At 39.3% G+C, this 21,846-nt stretch overlaps 1 protein-coding gene across 8 annotated transcripts in view; it reads right to left on the minus strand.

Moving 5' to 3' along the window:
• Nucleotides 1-21,846, minus strand: part of cacna1g (calcium channel, voltage-dependent, T type, alpha 1G subunit) — a 254,312-nt gene that overhangs the window by 127,751 nt on the left and 104,715 nt on the right. For all 8 annotated transcript variants that reach the window (XM_020622042.1, XM_020622050.1, XM_020622048.1 and 5 more), the window contains exon 4: nt 18,371-18,504. In XM_020622042.1, coding sequence (XP_020477698.1) covers nt 18,371-18,504 — 134 coding nt within the window. The remainder of the gene's footprint in view (nt 1-18,370; nt 18,505-21,846) is intronic.

The raw sequence follows: 21,846 nt of genomic DNA on the forward strand, positions 1-21,846 counted from the left end.
GAGCTTTGTGAAATATCTGGCTCCTGCCATTTCACTGATGATTTCCTCTCGTGCGGGCATTTGGTAGTGTTCACGTTTTATGTTGTCATTTAGATCTTTGGGATCCATGCATATTCTCAGCTCTCCATTTTTTTTTTCTTTGTGGCTACCATTGAGTTGACCCAATCTGTTGGTTCCTCAACTTTTCTGATCACCCCCAGCTTGGTCATTCTCTCAAGCTCCTTCTTTAGCGCATCACGCGGTGTTGCTGGAGCCCTGCATGGAGCATGCACGACTGGTTGTGCACCCTTTTTGAGCTGGATTTCGTATGTAAATGGCAGTGTACCAAACCTTCTGAAAACATCCGTAAAGTGTTGCACTATGGAGTCCATACTGTCTACTGAAGTGGCTGCGTCTGTGTTAACAACACGACACACTCTTTTTACCATCCCCAGTTCTTCACAGGCTCTGTCACCCAGTATTGACTCACATCGCTGATTCACAACAGAGAAGAGTAGATGATACACCTTCCCTTTAACTGTGACATTTAGCTTGCTGGTGCCTAAACACTCAATAGGTTGTCCATTGTAATCTTTTAACTCAGAGCGCTTCTTGTTTATTTTTGGCTTTGTTTTCATTTCTCTTATATCCGATATGCTTATGAGATTTGCTTTTGTGCCTGTGTCTAGTCTCATAGTAACAATAGAACCATTAATCAGCAGTGGAGCTATCCATTTGTCCTCTCTGTTTACATGGTTCTCTTTTCCTGGCTCTTCCTCACAGTCCACGAGGCCAACAAAGAAAGTGTCATTTAGATCTGTCTCCTCCACCACATTAATAGCTTTGCCTTTCTTTCCTCTCTTCCTACCAGAGAAGCATTGTTTGGCAAAATGGTTCTTTCCATGGCAATGAGAACAGATCTTACCAAACGCCGGGCACTGTCTGGGTTTGTGCTGTGACCCACAACGCTTACAGGTGAACAGTGCTCCCTCAGTCTGCTGTGCCCGTCGCGCTTAAGTGTGACGGTCCCTTTCACAGAACACCACTCCTACCTCTGCCGCTGCTCCATCACATGCGGGTGCTGACATGGCGCCCATAGCCGTGACATACAGGTTAAACTGCTGCTTGCCAATTTTCGTCGACATTCCCCGACCACCTCAAACTCTCAGGTGGTTTTAGTTCCACGTTGACCCGCTCCGCGAACTCAGTTTACTCCTGGTACCATGATGTGTTTGTTTTTGACAATCATGAGGCTTGTTTTGGATGGCATGAACTCTTTAATCAGAACTCCATCGCAATGTTCTCACTAACCCCGGCTCACCAACTTCCTCTCTACTAATGTATACCCATATCAGTAGCCGGTACTTAGCGCCTCCCTGGCGGGAACTATTAACTGCACTGATCATCACACTTTTTTCACATTGTCATTATGGGGTATTGTTTGCAGAATTCTGAGGACAATAATGAATTTAATCCATCTTGGAATAAGGCTGTAACATAACAAAATGTGGAAAAAGTTAAGCGCTGTGAATACTTCCTGGATGCACTGTATGGGGTTGTCATCTTTGTGTGCCCCAGCCAGAAAAATGGCCCATTATTTGGCAACAAGTGTTAATTAGATTGACATAGCTTTACAGGTTGTGGTAACCTGCCCTTTCTTCTTCTTCTTTTTGTCCAGGTTATGAGAGTATATTTCTGTTGTACCTGCTCAAAATATTGTTATGCACATAACAACCCCCTAAAATCACAAACAGGCATTTATGCAATCAAACATTTGTGCAGATTAAATAGATAAGATATTAATTAGTGAGCTTTAATGGTCCTTCTTGTTACATTCTTATAGAGCCAGGCTAGTTTTTCCTCTGTTGTCTTTTTGCTATGCTAAGCTGAATGTAGCTGTAGCTTTATGATTGTCATATTAATGAGCACAAGGTTTTTTCTCAGCAATAAAATGAATAAGAGTGTTTTGCAACATGTGAACCTATTAACAACATTTTCCCTGCTCCTTGCAGCTCCTACTGTTAACCACTTCTAAGATGTTGACAGGTCAAATACATAAGTCACTTCTGATTAAACCCTTCCAAAAAGAAAATGGTAAATAACAAATAATAAAATGCCAACAACATGACATTTTATTGTGAATACTGTGCTATAAGAGATAGAGAATATTCAGTGAAGTCACCATGATTTCAGTGCTGAGTAGTTTAGCCCCCTGTGAGAAAATGTATGGTAACATTGTCAGGGTACCAATGAGAAAACTCATGTTCAAGTACCACAGACATGCTAGAAATCCCCAGAGCAACATAATACAAATATTAGGGTAATTTTTTGTCAGACAGAGTTACATAAACAAACTTAAAAGCAGATGATGAATGATGTCGGTTGAAAAATAGGCCATGCAAAAACACTTGCTACCCCTGATGGGAGCCAGATGAGGGGAGCTTGGTGTGCTCAGTGAAAACTGACCCATCTCCCCTCATCTGGAACGAAGAAATGGTCAAAGAGAAACGGAGTGTATCAAACAAATGATGGAAACGACAGGAAGTTGTGCGCTGTTTTTGACAGAGTCTGTTGATGATGCTGAGAAAGGGAAGGGCTGCAGGAGTACAAAAAATGAGAAGCAGGAGAGGATGGAGGAGGCCCAATCTGGGAGCAAGTTCTCTAACTAAAGCACATCAGTCTGGGACATTTTGCATCTTGTTGTGCTACTCCGATCTGATACTTGTACCCATCATGATATGGAAAGGACAAACTCACAGAAGAATATAATGAGATTCATATTATCTGTGTTATAAAAACCACTCAAAGACTTGGAGCAGTCACAAAATCACAACTCTAAGTTAATATACACACACACATATACTTCAGGCATATAAACAGCTTGCTTCCTAGCTTGCCCTCCCTCTTATTACAGAAGGTGAATGTCTGTACCAACAGAGTCAGGCAAATGAAGGATGGCATACAAACTGCTGGCCAGCTACATCTCATCCAAAACAAAGGCAACAGTAGCTTGGGACATGTAGTGCACACACACACACACACACACACACACACACACACACACGAGACACGCCACTCACAAAGACTTAAAATAGGAAAACTATGCAAGGCAGCTCAAGAATGTTGGACAAAGCCTGTGCAGATTCTTAGTCATCCAGGTCATAATAAAATGAAATAACCTTAGAAAAAAAAAAAAAGACAGGTAACGACTCTGACTGATACTGGGCTGTAACGACTCAGTCGTTAAGGGACAATGTTGGCCTTCAAAGGACTGAAACACCACCGAGGGGGATAAATATCTCCAGCTCAACACCAGTCAGTCAGAACTGATGAAGCCTCTTGGATGAGAGGTGAAACGTCTTCGATCTAGAAATCCAAGTCCAGTTAATGTTGGACAAAGTAAACTGTTTAACCCGTCCTGTCCTCACCTGACTTTTATCTGTCTGCCTTTCTGTCTCTGTTCGTCCAGCTCCTGCCTATGTAAGTCAGTCCACCAATCCAGCTACTGCACTATTATACTATGAAGAATCCACCAGTACCATACCTGACATATTAATACGAAGGAATGAATGACTGGTAGAAGACCAAAAGGCTAAATTGAGGGAAAGCAGTGGTGAGATCCACCACACTATGTTGTATCATCATTACCCTGCCTGGGTTTTCATGTCATGATTGATGCACTGAGAAAAGCTAAATGAAACTGACAAATTTTAATAAAGACTCTTAAGTTTTCATGCTCGATTTAAGGCAGTTTGAGTTTATCAGTGAAGAAATGATGTGATAAATAATGTGGGAAACTCATTTGCTCAATAGCTGATGAGGCGAGCTGCATAGCAACGTGACAAATGACTTAGTGTATTCTGAAATGTTTTATTTTAAGCATAATAGCAGCAAGATATGTGTAAAACAGACACTATGCACAGCCACTGATGTACCACTTGATCACTTCATGTAGACAGCTCATAATGCCTGTTTATATATGTGTATATTGTTACACAGATTGAATTAGAAGACTGGTGTGAATTTAAAGTACAGAGTTAGGTCTGGGATGTGTTTAGCCTAGCATAGCATAAATATGGAAAGCAGGGCAACACTGCTAGACTAAAGTTGTCAAGGCAGGAAAAATACATCTGCCAACAACTTGACACTTAAGAAAATACACCTCTTTCATGAACATGCTGTGTCATGCTAACAACAAATTAAAAACATACTTTTATCATGAGCTTGTTCTTTAAAAGTACAAGTATTTATTTGTATCAACCCAAAGCATATCATCAGCTGGTGACATTTAAGGCTTGACAGACTCGGGCTTCCGGGAAATGGTGTTCATTAAAGCCCGGTTTAAATAAATATATCATCACAGGGTAAGCAAATGTAGTGAAAAAAACATACTATTGAAAATGGCTGCGCTCCAAGGCTGGATTGACCATTAGACCATTAGATTACTGAATTGTACTGACTAACCACTGCAAGAGCAGACTCCTCCATCATATTCTGTCCTGTCATTTCTTACTTATTATGAACTAACCAGTCACGTCCTCTCCTCTGATATTCCTTTAGTCACATATTGTTTGCTTTCTATTCGCCTCCACATCAGTGACAGGCACGCTGTCACACTAGACATTCCTAAGCACATAAATTGTGACTGATGGATAGCTCTTTGAATGTCTGTGAACATACAGGGTGGTTCTGACTGTGGCGTATTGTTGAAGTGAACCAGAGAAGCAACTCTTTTGGAACACTATGCAACAACAGACATTCAAACAATATTTACCATACAGGTCGCTGAATAGACAACAGCTAATAAGGAGAGCCTGATAATATTAAAGTAAATGCACATAGTGTCATTAGGAAGATGTGGACAGAGGAAGAACCATCAAGAATGGACAGATGGAGTGTTTTCATGCTGAATGATTGAAACTCAGGAACAGTCTTTTACTATCAGCCCACTCTGCTGCTTATCTAGCCCAAATGTTGGCCAAGTTGTTTGTCACAGTCTTGGCTGAATATCTTTCTTTCTCCTGCAGCAATTACATAAAGTACTATGAGGGATTTTCCCCTTTTCTTTTTCCCCAAGCAAAGGGGATGTCCACATGGACATCTCAGTGCTGGTATGTTCAAATGGACACTCTAACTAGCAGACCCCACTGTTGCACCATCTTCCACGTTCAACTGTAGCAAACAATATGTACAGATATGTTTGCAAAGTGAAACCACACCTCTTACCTGCGTGTAGAACAGTTTAATTCAAAACTATTGTGCCCAGGTCAAACCAAATCAAACTCATTTTCTTGTGTATGTGCTAACGCCTGAGGGACTTTCTTTCTGTTATCAAAAAATACAAGCATTTTTTAATATAACAGTAGAGCTTGGCACTGCACTGATACCAGGGTCACTTGCAATTATACAAAACACCAGAACTTTTTTAGCTTGGGGCAAAATAATATTTAAAGGGGAACTTCGCCAACTGTACATATCCAAAGTCTGTTTGCAGGTGCTGGAGACTGTACTACTGTATAGGTGAAAAAGATGATGAAAGTGCTTTTGTGGCTCCACAGCATGATACTGTATGTCTGATGATTTGATCTGACTTAAGTGATGTCACTTGAGTCAGTGTCAGTTGGGGCTGAAAGCTACAAATTTGAAAATGAAATACTCTGAAATGTGGACTACTGTAACCTTTAGTGGCTGTGACTCACGAGGTAGGGCAGTCATCTCCTGACCAGCAAGTTGGTGGTTTGACTCCCGGTCTTCCCGCATGCCTAAGTGACACTGTAGGAAATATAGGCATATGGAAGTATATGGAGTTTGCAAGTCTGCACTTGAGAGCACATATTTGTAAGCGCATAATCAGATTTAATCCCGGCCATACACGCACTTCTTTGAGACTGTGATCTCAAATTTCTCCACTGGGTTTTGTGTGAAAGTCTGTTAGCACAAAATATTTTGAGCATGCACGAAACGCGTTTTGAGCATTGCTCACTTTGCAAATCAGAATTTGAGACTAAACAAATCTGTGCCTGCATGTTCTCAAATTCTGATTTACAAACCAAGTAGCACTCAAGTAGTTTCTTCTTCAGAAACTACAAAACCTGTAATTGCAGCACATTCTTTGTCCAGTCAGTGCAACTTTCAAAGCACTGTTCCTGCCCTCACCATCTCTTGTAAATTAGAGGCTTCAACTCCAAGCTGCAACACACACCATTCCCGTCAGTAAATTGCATATTCTAATTCTGTTTGTCAGTCTAGTCAGTGACCGCTACACTAAAGTAACAAGCAAGTAACCATCAATTTACTCTAAAATCTCTAAGCAGTCATCTGATTGTCCAGCTGCCAAAATCAGCATTAGAGGAAAAAAACTACACTTGCTGATACACATACAGTAGCTCATCACTGTGCTCACAATAGTTAGGGGGTATGGGGGTGGCGGGGGCTTGCTCCTGATAGCAAACTTTAAACGTTAGTGGAATTTCAGTGTGATGGTTCACTTTTCACTCTGTTAAATGTGCTGTTTAAAACAGCTATAAGTACATTTGTTTTCCAACAGGGCCAGGCAACACACTGTAGAGACTAGTTCTTCACATAGAAGAAAGGATAAAGATAATCACCTTTATTGACCAAGTATGTTACACATGGAATTTGTTTCCAGTACAGAACCGATGGCAGCCATCTGCAGCGCCACCTCAACCGATGGCTCTAACCATTGGGGGGATTCAGTGTCTTGCCTAAGGACACTTTGACACATGGACTGCCTGGACTGAGATTCGAACCTTCAGGTTGGGAAACGACTGCTCTACCACCACACCACTGTCACCTCCCTAACGTAACATAACAGTCTGTCCTCTAGATGAATGTTTGCTAGGTGTACAACAGGCTGCAGGGTGTTTTTCTCTATTACAGCATTGTGATTTTGATGATAAACAGCTACAAATAAACTGTCAATTAAAAAGCTAAGAGCCCAAACACTGATTTGATGCTCCACAAAATTATTTTTATCCAGACCAAGCTGCCACCCCTATGACATTTCGACAATAAATGTCGGGTATTTCGGGTCTTCATCGGGTATTTACAATAACAATTTGACTCCAGTTTTTGCACACAGCATTTTCTTATACAATAATTTCACCCATATTTTTAAACTGGTATATTTTTTAAACTATCAAATACTACTGTAAATTGGTTGAACACATCCTTAAGATCAACAATTACAAGTATTCTAAATGTATTTATCAGATAAATGGTTGTAAATATGTTCTTGTAAAGCCTTGAGACATTCCCTCAGCCTTTTACATCTTAATTCTCTGTCTCACCTCTTTCTCTCCCACACTCCCTCCCTCTGACTGATAATCTATGGCCGATCTGCTGACCCATTTGTAGTGGCCAGATAATTTAGCTAATGGAGGAGAACCCGGGTGGGAAAAGGACACTCAGGACAACAAAATACAGCAGTCCATTCATAGTGCTGTGTCATGCAAGCTCACAGAAAGAGACACCTAGTGCAGGACTCCTGAGTGGACAGTTTGCTTAATGGCCACCATTGCCCATGGATGTTGTATCCTTGTTTATGTTCTCTCTCTCCCCTCTGGACTGCAGCATCGCTCATCCACACTTTCCCGCATAACAGTTTTTCTCGCTCTCTCTCTGTCTGACACTTGGGGGAATATTGTAGGTTTATTAGCTTTCTTCCCAGGAATGACAGAAGAAAATTGATATCAATCTCATGCCTGTGCCTTCATCACTGGACTGGAGTCAGCACAGGTTTAGACTAGGCAGTGGGAAGCAGCTAACTGGCTCTGCCAAGTTAAAGACATATACCAACATTTTTTTAACTCACACTGTATTGCACTGTGTTTGTTAAGCGACACTAAACGGTGCATGTGTGCGGATTATTTTTGCAAGATCTTTTGGGTACAATGTGAGAGTTATTAAATACATCAGAGAGACAGCACACAGAAGCTACATACAGGTAGGTTTATAGTACAAGGTACAACTCCAACCCCCGGATAAATTAAATAACAGATTGATTGGATGATACACGGGCCCAAAACTCTTTCTTCTTCCCTTTTGCCATAAAAATATTCTTCTGGAGTCACATGCTGTGAAGTGCCAGTAGCAATTCCCAACATCTGTGCAAAAGTACAAAGAAAAGGTTTTCAGTGTTTTCACCAACTTTATTACATTTTGTAAATATAAACAAATTTTGAATTTTATGCCTGCAACACACAAAAACAGTTGGGACAGAGGCATGTTTATCATTGTGTTACATCACATTTCCTTACACGTTTTAATCATTTGGGAGCTGAGGATGCCAACATTTGCATATTGGCGTGTTCTTGCTGGATACAAGCGTTCAGCTGATCAACAGTCTGTGGTCACCGTTGTCTGTTTTTCCACCTCACGAATGGCCGTACATTTTCAATAGGAGACTGATCTGGACTGCAGGCAGGACTATCAAAAACACGCACTGTGTGTCAGCATGGAGCCATGCTGTTGTAGCACATGCAGAATGAAGCCTGGCACTGTCCTGCCGAAATATTCATGAACTTGATTGATGGCAGCGTATGCTCCTCTAAAACCCCAAAATAAGCCTCCACATTGATGGTATCCTCACACATATGCAAGTCAGCCATGCCATGGGCACTGATGCATGCTTTTGCACCTTGTGCTAACAACAGTCTGAAAGGTCTTTTTCATTTTTGCATGAAGAAAACCAACATCCATTTTTCCCAAAAACTAGCTAAAACGTGGATTCATCTGACCACAGGACATTTTTCCACTGCCTTTTGGTCCATCTGAGATGCGCTCGAGCCCAGAGAATTTGGTGGCCTTTCTGCACAGAACTGATGTGTGGCTTCCACCTTGCATAATGGAGTTTCAGGTTGCATCTCTGGATGCAGCCGCAGACTTTGTTAAGTGACAACGGTTTTCCAAAGTCCTCCCGAGCCCAGGTGGCTATCTATATTCATCAGAGTAGGGTTTCTCACGCAGTGCCTCCAGAGGGCTTGAAGGTCACATACAGTGGTTTCTGCCCTTGGCCTTTATGCACTGACATTTCCCTGGATTCCCTGAACCTTTTCACAATATTATGTACTGTAGGTGGTGAAAGACCTAAATTGTTTGCAATCTTGGGTTGAGATATATTCTTTTTGAACTGACTGACAATTCTCTCATGAAGTTTGGCACAAAGTGATAAGTCAGGAACCATCCTTGATGGCTAAGACAGAGCCTTTGGTGGATGCTCTTTTTATATCAAATCATGATAGCTTCACCTGTTACCAATAAACCTGCTAGTTTTGGAATCTTCCAGAACAAAGTTACATTTATTAAGTCTTATTTAGCCTCAGTCCTAAATTTGTTACAGGCATCAAATTCTAAATTTGTTTGTATTTACAAAAAAACAATTTAGTTGGTCAGTGAAAACATTTTTTGTTCTTTTGTCAGTTAAATATTGGTTCAAGTGAATTAACAAACTATAGATTTTAAGTTTTAATGCATTTTGGAAAATGTCCCAACCTTTCTGTAAAATAAATGGGTTTGTATTAAACGATTTAAACAAGGTTTAAAAATGTACACTCGGTTCTTGCTCCGCTTTCATCTTTACACTCTTCCCCTTTCCTCTTTCTCCTTTTCTACCTTCTGCCTCTCCCAAACTGTTTCCCCCTCTCCCTTCCTCTTGACATCTCCACCACCCTTGCTTTTCTTCTTCCATCCTAACACTTTTTTTTCCATCCACTGTCATCTAAACTCGGTTGGAGCTGATCCAAAATGTCATCAATAAATCATGAAGAGAAGAAAAGAGACGACGCTCAGGATTAGGTTCTGGGCATCTTTGTGACCTCCTTTAGTTGCCCTCAATCAAAGGACTGAAATCCAAGAGGATATATTGAATATTTAAAGCCAGTTCAGGCTTGCATTTTAAATACCAATATATTGTTATAAAGTTAATCCTGATACCGTTATATAAATACTTTGAATGAATCTTGGTCAGGATGATGGGGGTGCCATATAGTCTCTACTTTGTGCTAAATTGTTCTTTCTAAAATCTTTCTCAAAATTTAAGACCACACTTCATATAAACTTTTTTGCTTCCTTTTATTTTATTTAAGAGCTTAAACATATTGTGGGTTGAAGCTTTAGATCTTTTGGCTTAGCTGTTTATTTTGACTTTGTTGCTTGGTTTAAAATAATGACTAAAGTAATAACAGGAGACGAACAGCAGTCTTCGGTTTCGATGTCCTGTATTTTGTTGTCCCAACCATTTACCCCGACCTTTCCTCTGTGCACTCTACTTTGCTCTTTATGCTGACTACCTCACCAGTGATGATGATGTTGCTCCTGCCATAATTACTATGGCTGCTAGAAGTCACATAAGATGATAAATGCAGCTTCTGGCCTACCGGTAGGTGCAGCTTGCCCCTTCTGAAGCATAATTATGGGCAGGATAAGAACTCAATGGCCATTTAAAGGGTTATAACCTTCAAAACAGCAGAAAATGTCAGCCAAAGGGGCAAACTGGGGGCCCACTCCAAGGGTTAAGATCCAGCCAAGCACCTCTTTTACATGACCACTCATCTCTGTCCTTACAGCTTCTGTCATCACTCCACTGTTGCTGACAAGTAATCAAAAAGCCCTTTTTACAATGGTTCCAAATCGGACAAATTGCATAAAACTCTGTGGAGAGTCATAATTAAAAAATCACAGAAAGACAGAAAAATGTTTATACTATTTTTCGTCAATAGCAGCAGGTAGGTGTGTCACACTGATGAGGTCCTCCAGCATCAAGTCAGCCAGTACAAAGCTCCAACCAGAGCAGCTGTCACCATGCATGACCTTTACGCATGGCTGTGACTATTTATAGTGCCTACACCACTAACTCATCACATGTAACAGTAAACCATCATCATTACTAAACATCAGAAGGATGATCAATGGTTCATTTATAGAGATACTATAAAAAACTTTACAAAGTGCTTTACAATTCAGAGAACACAGAAAAATGATGGCTGAAATGTAAGCAAAAAGAATAAAAAACATCACTACTCAGAAATAATCTAACCATAGATTAATAGTTTTGTTATTAACATAAATATTTATTCATTTTTGACATTTTACAGAAGGCAGTGTAGACCTCAAAAATAGTAACACAATCTGTGAAGCAACAGTCAAGCCAATGTTTTACTGTAAGAATATTTCACCCTATACTTCATATCACCCACCATATTTGCATGCACGTTATACATTCTTCTTTTGTAAAGGCCACAAAAGAAATCCCAATAAAAATCTGAGGGGCCACCAGATATAAAAAAAAATTGCTGCACAATTATGTTACTGTGTTCAGTGTTTCTCTGCATGTTTACTGGGGATGGCAATGATTGTCATTCTATCAGACTGCTTCGGTCCAAACTGAAATGTCTCAATAATTATTAAAAGTAGTGCCGTGCAATTTTGCACAGATATTCATATTTTATTATTTTGTGGTGGCAACTACAGAACCATGGGTCCATTAAATGTTTTTACCTCAAAATTCTGGAATAAAATGCTTACATCAGATATCTCTTCTTGAGGTAATGTTTTTGTGGCCAGGTTTGCACTTTTTTATAAGTCATTTCTACATTGCTTACTCTAAATTTGATCACAGTTTTATATGAAATATACTAGTCACAGCAAAATCCCAACTGACCGATACAGTACAATCTAAATGGAGTATTTTCCTCTGTATTGTCCATCCTCAAACATCAAACCAAAATAAATATTGAAGGAATCCAATGAAGCAATCGACCCGACTGTCTCAGCTTCTCTTCCTCACTGTCTGCCTTTCTCTGTTGATCTATCACCCTTCCTCCTGCTCACTCCACACTCCTCCCCTTCCGCCCCAGCCTTTGTCTCTCTCCATGAGAAATCCAGAGAGATGGTGTCAGTCTCATCAATGAAGTAATGATAGGATACCCTGTCTGCTACGGTAAGTACTGCTATGCTCTGCTATTTAGACTGTCTTGGCTATCGATTGGCCTCCATTGCACTGATCAATAAATTAATGCATAAATAAATAAATAAACACTTTTAACAAGTCACTCAATCTATGGTACAGCTGAATCTCAAAACGTATGATAGTTTTCTTACCCTGGTTATGAATAGAATAATCTGCCTTATTAAACACAGTCTTGTGGAATTTAAACATCTGAGTGCTAAATGGAACTAAATACAATTTTGGTAACTGTAGTAGAAGATTTTTCACTTTATGATTTGTGATGAGATGTGTCAAGTTAGAGTATATTTGTGTGTTTCATTCAGAAGCCTCAATCAGACCACTGACCTCCACGAAACATCTGAAAATGTATTTAGACAAAGTTTTCCATCATGCTAGTAGCTGTTGTGCTTTGAGCTAAAAGCTAATATCAGCATGCTAACAATGACCATACTAACACCCTAAAGTTTAGCAGGTATAATATTTGCCATCTTGACTTACTGTAGCATGTAAGCATGCTAACGGTTGCTAATTAGCACAAAAGAAAGTATAGCTATGGCTGAAAACAATGTCAACTACTCTTTAGTCAAAACCCAATATATCAAATGAGATAATTATCACCTAAGTCTTTACAACTTACTACCGTTCATTAAAAGGAACACTTTTTTAAATACCAAATTTCATGACAATTTTACAGAAACCACATGATTCAACTTGCACCATCAAAGTCAGGAGAATTCATCCTCTGGAGACCATGAATATCTGTGTGTACAACATTTTTTGTCAATTGTTCAATAGTTGCACTTGTGATCAAAGTCAATAGGCTTCATCATCTGGGGAACACGGACGTCTGTACAAAACGTTATGGCAATCCATCCAATAGGATGAGGCCAATGATATTGTGACCACCGCTGGCTCAGTTGAGAGGAGCTGGCCTGACCCTGTCCTATTCTTGACAGTTAACTAGCCAGTGGTGTGCCGGCACCTGGCTCAACAAGGAGGAGGTTTGTCTTTTTGTGGTTTTTATTGAACGCAGTATGGAGACAAATGAAAATGCTGTCCAAACTGGCACCATGTGCTCTCTAAAAAATAAAGAATAAACAACATATCTCCCAGAACCCGACCAAGTCCCGCGCCAATAAACACGAACTGACACACCCACCTGTTACCCCTCTTATACTCTCCCGTACCTCCCCAAACCCCACATTGGACAGAACAGCGCGGGTATTTCACCGAAACAAGCTGTAACCAATACAATACATGCACAGCTTTCAACGACAGTGTCAAACCCATTTGCACACAACAGAACACACGAACATCAGCGGCCGGTCAGGGTCGCCACAATATTCTATGCCTTTGTTATTGACAAAACATTCCAGACAGAAACTAAAACCAACAATGAATTTTTTGTACACAGTATCGTAATGCATGTGAACTCAGACCCTGGTTTAGCCAGATTTGTCTGTGCAGTAGACTTCCATGGTCTCCACCACTGCACTGGGTGATATGTTTGTTGATATGTATGATCAGGCACTACATCCTATGTTCTACTTTCCTTTTGCCCCCGAGAAATGCTTTAGTATTGCTGAGGATAACTGAAAAAACAAGTTAGGCTATAACCCTTTCAGTGTCATCCCATCTCACAGGGATTTGTAGTTTTTCTTTTTGATGGGTAAAAGAAACAACTCAGAAATGTTAATTCAAGTCATCAAGCAGCCTGACAAAATTTTTATTGCTGACACCGAGTGCAGCTCATCAAATATTTCACGCTTCACACACACGCAGCTCAAAAGTGATACACATGAGTTCATGGCTGGGAGCAAACTAAACACTGCAAAGTAACCACAAACAGCAATATCTAGCAAATAGGTCATAGCTGTATGTGATAAAAAATTCTTTTCAAGTAGGAAAATCCAATCTACAGATTTTCTCTTTATCATGTGAATGCAGCTTAACATCCATCCTTGGAATTTCTACGATTCACTTGCCAAAAACTCTTTCCTTGCAACCCTCTCCCTCTCCACACTCCACTTGTTTCATACAACTATCCCTCCATCATTCCTTACCAACAAAGAGGTGATTAGGAGCCGAGCCAAGCGCACAGACCTGCTGGAAAAGCAGCTTAGCTGTAATTATTGTCTAAGAAAGAAGCAAATAGTTCATCAGTGTCTTCCTCCGCAGACTTAACAACTGTTGCCAGGATATATCAAATGCTCGACAACCAGCCGTTACCTAGGTTACCATTGTCTCCGTATGGCTGAAGACTCTTTGCAGATGAGACTATTTTTTTCATTTTTTCAAAAATGGTAAATATAATGTAACCCATGAAAGCACACACACATGAGCACATCACTACCTACAGTCTTAGATGTAAGCCAACAAATAAGCAGACGCCAGTGTGATGTTATCTGTCACAATGCATATTGTTCATGCTCTGAAAACACACACACACTCTCTCCTTCTCTCTCTCTCTCTCTCTCTACACATGCTAATTTTCATAAATTATTTTTCTGACATTTGCCACAAATGTTTCTTCTTGCTTCTGTTTCTGAATTGATATAGTCATCCCAACTGCATGCAACAGTGAGCTACATGCAGACTGCTGGACCAAAATACAAACATCAAGTTGGCCTTAACTATAATTGTACTTTCCATTACTCTGAAGTCAAGCAGCAGCAAGGATCTAAGTGAGAGGTAATAAGAGGATTTCTTCATATAGCATGCTCCTATATCTATTTTCAGCTGCATATGAGCAGAGATATTTTAGCCACATCTCTCTCTATTTGTTTTAGCCTATATATTTCCAACAGAGAACATTCGTCTAGACAAGGGGTGTTGTGATTCCTGGCTAATTCAGGGTCTATGCTTTTATTCTGACACTCTTCCACTGCCTCATCCCATTCTCATTTGTCCCAGTACCACTACTCTCTTTACCAGCCTACATGCACTGATTTCACATTTCATCTCCCTCACCTGGCCCTTTATTTCTGCCTCACATGCCACAGCCCTTTGTCAGTGCTTTTGTCTTTCATGCCCCTCATGCCTGGCTCTGGTCATCTCCTCCACTTTGGTGCTGGTCTCCAGTGCAGTCACATTGTCATTGCTCCATGCCAAGATTCATTTCTGCTCAAGCCTCCATGCCAAGTTGTGTTTCTGTTCAAGCCATGCTCCACATTAAGCTTTGCTACTGCGCAAAACGCACTCCACACCAAGCCTGGCAAAGATCCAAACCCCACGCAATGCCAAGCCTGCTCTACTGTATGATAATCTTGTCTAAGTTCATTTCTTGCCAGACAGACTTTATTCTGAGCTTCAGTGGAAGGCAAGTTATTTTCTATGGATCATTAGTTGTTGGACTTTTCCTTTGTGTTCAGTTCTGGCTAATTCATCCCTCACTGCTGGCTTTGCTCTCTCACCTTTTTGAATTAAAACTCTTTACACCATTTTTGTTGACAAAAAAACTTTACTGAAGATATATTTTGTGCTTACTTACTTACTTACCTGAGTTTTGTATTACCTGGAGTAGCTCCTGCCTATACCTCGTGTCCCAATGAGTATATACTGTATGTATGTATGTAGATTAGTACTCCCTGGTAGGCTAGTGGTTAAGGCGCAGCGCTCTCGCCGCTGTGGCCTGGGTTTGAATCAGGGTTGCGTCAGGAAGGTCAAACATGCGAGTCGTCAGTGTGACGATTCGCTGTGGTGACCCCTAAACGGGAAAAGCCGAAAGTGACTTTCTTTATTATGTATGTACATTAGTTTTAGATTTAGTTTTATTCTTGTTTAGGCAAAGTAAACTAAAACTAAACTTGTTGAAGAGGAAAATTTGCAGTACTTACCTTAGTCTGTTATGAAACATATGGTATGTTTGTATTCTCACCTGCCTAAGAAAAACAACTGTCTTTCTATTACTCTACTGTAATAAATTAAATCTATGCTGTACCTCTTGTTTTGCCTCCTGCCTTTACTGAACAAAATGAATATTGCTGTTACATTCTAGTAGTTTTTTTCCCGTTTCCGCAGTGTAACGTGAGAGCCAGTTACAAACAATGATGCAAGTCCTCATCTACACAGTCATGCAGTGCAGGATACAGTACCTTGTCTACCTACAAAATTTGCAAATGTCTTGTGTAAAATAAGTTGTAGCATATTTTGCCATAACTTGTGAATTATTTTACTTATTTTTGAATATATATATAATGCGGTTGAAACATTTATTCAGTATTATTGATGGGTAAGCCTTTTTATGTTTCTTACATCTGTTTATTGGATTTACAGGTTGTAAAAATATCACAGATTATTTGATAAAAGGTCAAAAATAACAAATAATTACATATTTATATCATTATTTTTACTCTTCCTATGTGTAGAAGTTAAGGTAGGCCCAAAATATTTTCATTAGATCTCAAACATGTTATTTGGTCAAATGAATTTGATCAAATGAATTGAGCACAGAATGGCTCAGCCCCTTGGTAGATACTGGACCTCTAGCATCTGTATGCTCACACTCACTTACAGGTCTAAGGACCAGATGCTCTTAGTAGTTCCAAGGGTCATGTTAAAAATGACAGGAGCTTTTTCAGCTGCGGTCCCTAGATTGTGAAATAACTTACCATTACACATCTGAATGGCACCAACTCTCCTCGCTTTTAAAGGCCAACTCAAAACTCACTTTCATTCTCTTGCTTTTAGTTCACTCTGAGGCACAGTCCTATCTAACTGCCTGTAATTTTGTTTTATGGTTCTGTGTGTTTTATAAATGCTTTTTGTTTTTACTGCAGGTAAAGCACTTTGGCCAACTATTGTTGATTTTAAATGTGCTATACAAAGAGATTGGACTTTTTACTGTAAGTATAGTAAGTGCTCCCAGATGTCTTTCACAAATGTAGTAAGGATAATGGTTTAAAACAATGTGGAAAAAAAACAAACAAACATAAAATTTACTTTAACAATGATCCAGACTTCTTTGTCTAACCAGGCTCAAAAGACCTGCTAAATTTGCTCGCCACTGTCACATGCAAATTGTTGGCATCGTGCTCTCTGTTTTTTGGAAATGCAAATTCGATATATATAATCATGTCAACACTGATTCATGATGATGCTTTACCTAACCTAATTTAACTGTTTGTAATTATGGGACTATACTAATTTAATATTTAGCAAAGTAGTGACATATGTCCAGGGTTTCCTCCAGGTTTGCTGAGGGAATAGGCGCTGTTTGGGTTCCAGGGGTTGTAGTGGTTGGAAGGTTTGAAATTATTTAAGAGGAGGAGACTGAGTGGTATATGCATTTTTCTGTGAAAATATGGTGTTGAACACTGTTAATTTTGTCAACAAAAACAATGATAAATGAATTTTGCTGAGAACCTAATGAGGAAAACTTCAACGGTGGGTCTGATAAAGCCGAGTCAGTTAAATGGACAATGTAAAAATATGCTTATCGAAATAACAGGTTTAAAATCACTGTACTTCCAAAAACCTCCAAAGAGTTATAAAGTTGTGTATTTCTAATTGTGAAACCATTCACACAAGGACAATACATACAGGAGGTATCTCTCAACAGTGCAGAGGCTTAATATAATGGACAAAGACACCATAATGTCCAGGACAAAAGACTTTCCTTTGTCCAAGACAACTGTTGAGCAGTACATTAATAAAATGATGGAAAATGTATAGATCCAGAAGTGACATGAAGGATACCAAACACACACACACACACACGAGAAATTGTGCCTTGCTTCCACTGATGGACAACAGAAGCTGTGGCAGACGGATGGCATTAAAAAGCAGCAGGAGATGTAGTGTGATGAAAATGTCAGGCCAAAACCAGCAGGCTATGTTCTGTAACATGTTTAATCAAATTACAGTGTGTGTGCATTGCTGTGTGTGCATAATATGAAGTGTACAGAGACTGATTTTAGTGTAGAAAAAAATTGCATTCACTTATCTTATTCAGATCTCACTCTCCAGCTTTTTTTTAAACAAATTCTGAGCATTGCAATGGTACTTGCAAACTATTTTTAAAGTCTTTTATAGGACATTTAGGGTAAATGTCAAGAGTTGTGAAGATTTTAATGTATCTGGCTAAGGTGTATGTAAACGTCTGACTTCAACTGTAGCCTGTTGTTGCTCTTTTTAGAAAACAGGTTCTAACATATTCCGGTTTCAAATCCAATGTAGTTTGATCTGCTCTGGGGGACAGCAAGCAAAGAACACCCTGCAACTTGTGGAAATCTAGTGACACTATTACATTTACAACCTCAAAACATCAATTACACTCTCAATTCTACCCTTACAGATTGATTTCATGTGTGTGTGTGTGTGTATACTGCTTCTTGTGCAAGCTTCCAGTGTTTATGTATGGTTATGCTTGGCCACCTGTGTGTTTGGTGTGTGTGTTTTTCTGTGTGTAATTGTGTAACTCACCCAGCCAATACTATGAAGAAATCCAAGCGGTTCCATGTGTCTCCAAGGTAACACTTCTTTCCAAAAATCCCCAGAGCAACCATCTTGATCACCATCTCAATGGCAAAAAAGGCAAAGATGAAGTCATCAAAGTCCTACAAAAAGGAACAGAAGACACAGGTAGGTATGATGTAAAATAAGAGAGGAAATAACCCTGCTGTTGGAAATGTGTTGTAACAGCAAGTAGAAAACTGTTTACCTCTTGAGAACAAATAACTACTACCGCTATATGACCATGTTGTTAGAGAGAACCAGTCAGTTAGCTCCATCTACCTCATTTAACACACATGCATTTTGATCAGGAATTAAATGCAGTTACTCAAAAACTGACCAAGATACAGTCTGTGCCTAGCAGTACATTTTAAATTTGAACAACTGTCTGCCGTAGCCCTGTCAAACTGGACTTACAGTAGGCACCACTGGACTTTGAGCAGAACGTGCTGACCTTGACAGTGACAACATCCTGATGTTTTTATCAAACGGCGTTTTACGTCAATGAAAACTGAAAATATTTAGAAACCGTGCTTTCAGTCTTGAAGTGTTTTTGGCTATTCATGTGAGTGTGTACCGATATGTCATTTGCTTGACATCAGTGACATTATCGCCTTTGTTTATCAGGAGATATTGTGCACTGCTGGACATTGAAGGACATAGCTAAAGTAGTGATGGTTGTAACACTGATGGCCAGCTGTTGGCTTGATATACTCATGACAGTGTGTTTTTGAGCTTTCATGTGGATGAATCTTTTGGACAACAATTTTTTGTTTTGTTTTTTTTTAACAAAAGAGGGAAAACCTTTTTAAAATACTTGTGCATGTGTGGACCAGGCCCAAGTTTGTTGTATGCTGGTGGAAAACGATTGCTTTTATAAAGCATTTTACTCCCAAGCACATTTCCATACACTTACTCACTCATTCTCAGACACACACAGCAATGATGAGCTGCCATGTAAAGCCCTTATCTCAGCAATTTGAGGTTCAGTGTCTTGACTGAGCTGCCAACAATGTGATTAGCTGATGACCAATTCTATCTTTTGAGCCACAGCCAAAGCTACTTTAGGGCTGTCCTGTGAAAGTTGGCTAGTCGACTCATTAGTCAGGAGACCCCTCAAATTAGAGTGTAGATACCCAAACTGAGCCCAGTGGGATTTGATACTCAAGGGTTCAGACCGCGCTCAGTCAGAAATTTAGAAAACGTGTTCGGGTCGGGTTCGGACATGTAGGTAAAGCTTTAGGCTAGATGGCTGGAACACATAAATATCTGCTTTGTTTAATGATAAGGGGGAGAACACCATACAAACTCAACTGAATTGTGCTTCATACATTACGTTCTATAAGCTTGTAGGGTCCAGGATGGGTTTGGATGCCACATTCTCGGGCACAGGTCGGATTTGGACAGAAGCCACAAGATGTGGCTGAAATCATCAACTTTCCAGGATTAAAAATATTCCATCAAACTGTGTGACATTCAACTTCACACAAGTATTTGATGTCTTATTTATTTTTTTGTGATTTGATTTGATTTGATTTATTCTTTCAAGCATGTAAAACAGTTGATATGACAACACACATAATTTTACACATAATCCAATATCAATTTGCTTATACCTAGTACATGCTTGAATGGAGTAGGAAGAAGTCAGACTTATCCAGTCCTACCCCATGACATCATCTTACCATCATTGGTTTGCAAGCAGTATCTCTACATAAATAATTCTCTTCTACCCACACAAGTAATATACAAAAAAATTATGACAGTGTTAACATTCTTACATAATTACATTCTTAAATAATTCTCTTCTACACCACACAAGTAATATACTAAAGAATTATTACAAAGTGTTAACATTCATACACCACACCCACAATGTTCCATCTAATTAATCATTAAGCCTGTTCTTGCATATATCTTGATTGACACATACCTTTATATTTATGTTTAAACTTATCAATTCTATTACTATTTTTTATGTCCACACTTAAATTATTCCATAGTTTTACCCCACTTATGGAAATACAAAATCTTTTTTTGGTTGTACGTATAGCATGAATTTTTAAATTTAACTGACCCCTTAAATTGTATCCCCCTTCCCTTTCATTAAATAGTTTTTGAATTCCACCAGGTAATAAATTGCTCCTGGCTTTATACATAAACACTGCAGTCTTTTATCCCACTAAATCAAAAAATTTTAACAATTTAGACTGTATGAAAGCTACGTTGGTGTGATCCCTATACCCCATCTTATGCACAATTCTTATCGCTCTTTTTTGTAATATATACAATGGTTGAAGTGAGCTTTTGTATGTATTTCCCCAGTTTTCAACGCCATACTCTAAGTATGGTAAAATCAATGAAGAATACAAAATGCGTAGTGCTTTCCCATCCAAAATATATCTAACCCTTGCCAATATCGATATATTTTTTGCTATTTTGTGCTGAACATATCTGATATGAGATTTCCAGGAGAATTTGTCATCAACTATGACACCTAGAAATTTAATTTCATATACTCGTTCTATATTAGCTCCCCCAATTTTCAATTGAAGTTCATTATCTAGTCTACGATTCCCAAATACCATAAATTTAGTTTTATCCAAATTCAGAGATACTATATTACTGTCACACCATTTCTTTATCTTCTCAAGTTCCTGTGAAACCCATCCAGAAAGTTGCTGTAGGTTTTCACCCGATGCCCATATGGTAGTGTCATCAGCAAACAAAACCACTTTCACTAAATCAGAAACCTTGCATATATCATTAATGTATAGTATAAATAATTTAGGTCCCAAAACAGAACCCTGAGGCACTCCACATACAATATCCAGCTCACTCGATTGGTATTCACCCAACTTCACAAAATCAAATGTTCTCATTTGGAGCAATGGAACTATGTATTCCAACAACGGTAAGAGATACTATAAACTATATACATGAGGAAAGCCTAGGCACATTGTTCCATGCATTAGTTGTGTTCACTGCACAGACTATGTATAAAGATGGACAGCCACCACACTGATCACCTCCTGGTGGCCGGCTGCAGTATAGTAGGTCACAAATCCTGCCTCCTCCATGTTAGCTGATGGGACATAAACCAAACTAAAGACTCAAAGTACAAATCAAATGCATTTTTCCCAGAGGTGAAGTCTGTTTGTTTGTTTTTTTGTTGTTGTAGATATTATCATGCGGATGTGTAAACAAGGGGTCATTTTTCTGGTAGGTGTGCTTTTAATACGTTATTTATAATATAAAAAAGGTATTTTTGGATGATTTGACAGCTTTGATTGGTAAACTGACACTGTCACTCCACCTCTGGTCACTACTGTGCAGAAGCTGGTTGCAAAATGCCAAGATGGCAGCCACCGTACTGTGAGGCACTGTCGATCTTTTCCATACAGTCTATGATCTGCTGCTGATGTTCACACAATATGAACCCGCCA

This window comes from Monopterus albus, unplaced genomic scaffold, assembly GCF_001952655.1.
Source record: "Monopterus albus unplaced genomic scaffold, M_albus_1.0 scaffold271.1, whole genome shotgun sequence".
NCBI lineage: Eukaryota > Metazoa > Chordata > Actinopteri > Synbranchiformes > Synbranchidae > Monopterus > Monopterus albus.